General features: G+C 51.3%; 1 protein-coding gene across 1 annotated transcript; it reads right to left on the bottom strand.

The window, feature by feature from the left end:
- Positions 1 to 1,128: 1,128 nt before the first annotated feature.
- LOC139833391 (chaperone protein dnaJ 11, chloroplastic-like) lies at positions 1,129 to 1,967 on the bottom strand. Its single transcript, XM_071823667.1, has one exon. It carries the CDS (start codon positions 1,815 to 1,817, stop codon positions 1,395 to 1,397), a length of 423 nt encoding a protein of 140 aa, XP_071679768.1. The 5' UTR covers positions 1,818 to 1,967; the 3' UTR covers positions 1,129 to 1,394.

The following is a 1,967-nucleotide window of genomic DNA, read 5'->3' as shown; positions in this document are numbered from 1 at the left end:
ACGACGCCTCCGGCCGCCGCAAGTACTTCTAGATTAGGTTTAGTTTAAATTTAGTTAAATTTCGTTCGAATCTATGTAAGTTTGGACGAATCTAATTGAATCTCGCTAAGTTTAAAATTTCCGAAATTTTGTTTGGGAGACGCGACTGGGGAGCGACATCCCCCAAACGCGGCATGAACGAAACACGTCCCCCAAACGCTCAATCCAGCGCGTTTTGGGGGACGGTTTGGGGGACGCGACTGGGTCTTTGCTCGTTTTTTATGCGCCTTTTTGGTATCGTTTACGTATTTCAGGTTTGTATATTTCCTACCGATATATTAGTACCTGGATCAAGTTTTAAATTTCAATGTTGTTTCACTAGCGTTGCTACAAAAACCATGTTTCATGAAGAAATTGCTTTCCGCATATGTGCTCTCCAACAGCAGCGATCCAAATAACCTAGCTCATCAGAGACTCAAATTGCTGAATATTATTTCTTATAAATTAATTTATTTTTAAAATAGTGGATTTTATTTCTTTTCGGATGTGCCACACACATCGGTTCCCGGGATTTCTGCCCATGTCCATTTTGACGAAAGTCTAACTATTCATTGAGTGTAGAAAGCAGTTTTCTTTAAACAATTAAATTAAATTTGCTGTTTCTAAGAATGCTAATATCTAAAACCACATGCAATATCACAAAACTACGTTTCCTGCAGCCGTCGCTTGTACTTTTGTTTTGCTTTGACATACTTCAAAATCATATGTATTCCTTATGTTTATGTAGACCCGATCGGCGAGACCTATGCATTAGTGAAAAGCTTATTCAAATTGCTAAACCTTGAGCGAAGAGGTGGACCCACGGCACGAAGAGCCGCTGGTTGTGGATGATCATGTTTGACCTTGAAACTTGAAAGAGAAGGGGGGAATGCATCGCGGTGATCAACGGAATGGAATATTCCAGCGGAAATTTGAGGCCGACCCACCCAGTTGGCAGCCGTTCGCTGCCATCGAATAAACAAGACCACGGTAGCACGTCTTCGTCAATCCTGGTTTGCCAGCCAAGAAACGGCGACGTCGGATCGCTCGCCGGAAAACAATGTCGAACCGCAAGACGTCAATGATCGGCATCGGCAAGAAGTGACAGAATTTTACTCAAACCGAAGATGAGACGTTGCTCTGCTATTTACATATCATATCAGTACGTACCACATGTTACACATATCGTGTTTCCGAAGATACACTCCGCCTTCAGAACAGCAAAAGGGGGAGGGATGTTACATGTACAGGCGTATGGGTGCGTCACCGTAACAAAAATTCTATGGTGAGCGCGCGGCCATGGCCGCACGGCGGCGAGAGAGCGCCGGCAGTGGCAGGTATTCACAAGGCGCAAAATCTGTTGATCAAGGTCGAATCTACCAGCACTGGTCAGTCTCCCAGGTGCGACGAGGCCGGCCCCAGAAGCTGTGCGGCGACGGCCTGGAGGCGGGTGGCTGCGCGTAGGCGTTGGCGACGACGTCGCGGTCGTAGCGCGCGCGGGCGTCCGGGTCGGAGAGCGTGGCGTAGGCGTCGTGGAGCCGGATGAAGCTGTCGCCGGCCGCGCCGGCCACGTCGGGGTGCAGCTCCCTCGCCAAGCGCCGGTATGCGGCCTTGATCTCGCCGCCCGTGGCGCCGGCCCGCAGCCCCAGCACCTCGTAGAGCGTGCAACTTCCGGCAGGCGCCACCGACGCGACGGCCACCGCGCACCGGACCGTGGCCCTTCGGGAGGAGCATGGGGAGGCACGACGGAACCCAGCAGCGGCCGGCGGGGCTTGCATGAGCGGAGGGGCAGAGATCATGACGGAGAAGACGAGAGGAGATGGCGAGGACGGCAAGGAGAATCCAAGTACACACGGATCTGAGAGGAGAAGGCAGGTGATGAAGGTCCTTGGCTTCCGCGATCGTTTTTATAACATCAGCGGTTTGGGTGCGGATTGCTTCGCGCCGGC

This window comes from Lolium perenne, chromosome 7 (genome assembly GCF_019359855.2).
Source record: "Lolium perenne isolate Kyuss_39 chromosome 7, Kyuss_2.0, whole genome shotgun sequence".
Taxonomy (NCBI): domain Eukaryota; kingdom Viridiplantae; phylum Streptophyta; class Magnoliopsida; order Poales; family Poaceae; genus Lolium; species Lolium perenne.
Note: the sequence above shows the minus strand (reverse complement) of the source record. Positions and strands in the feature narration are given on the sequence as shown.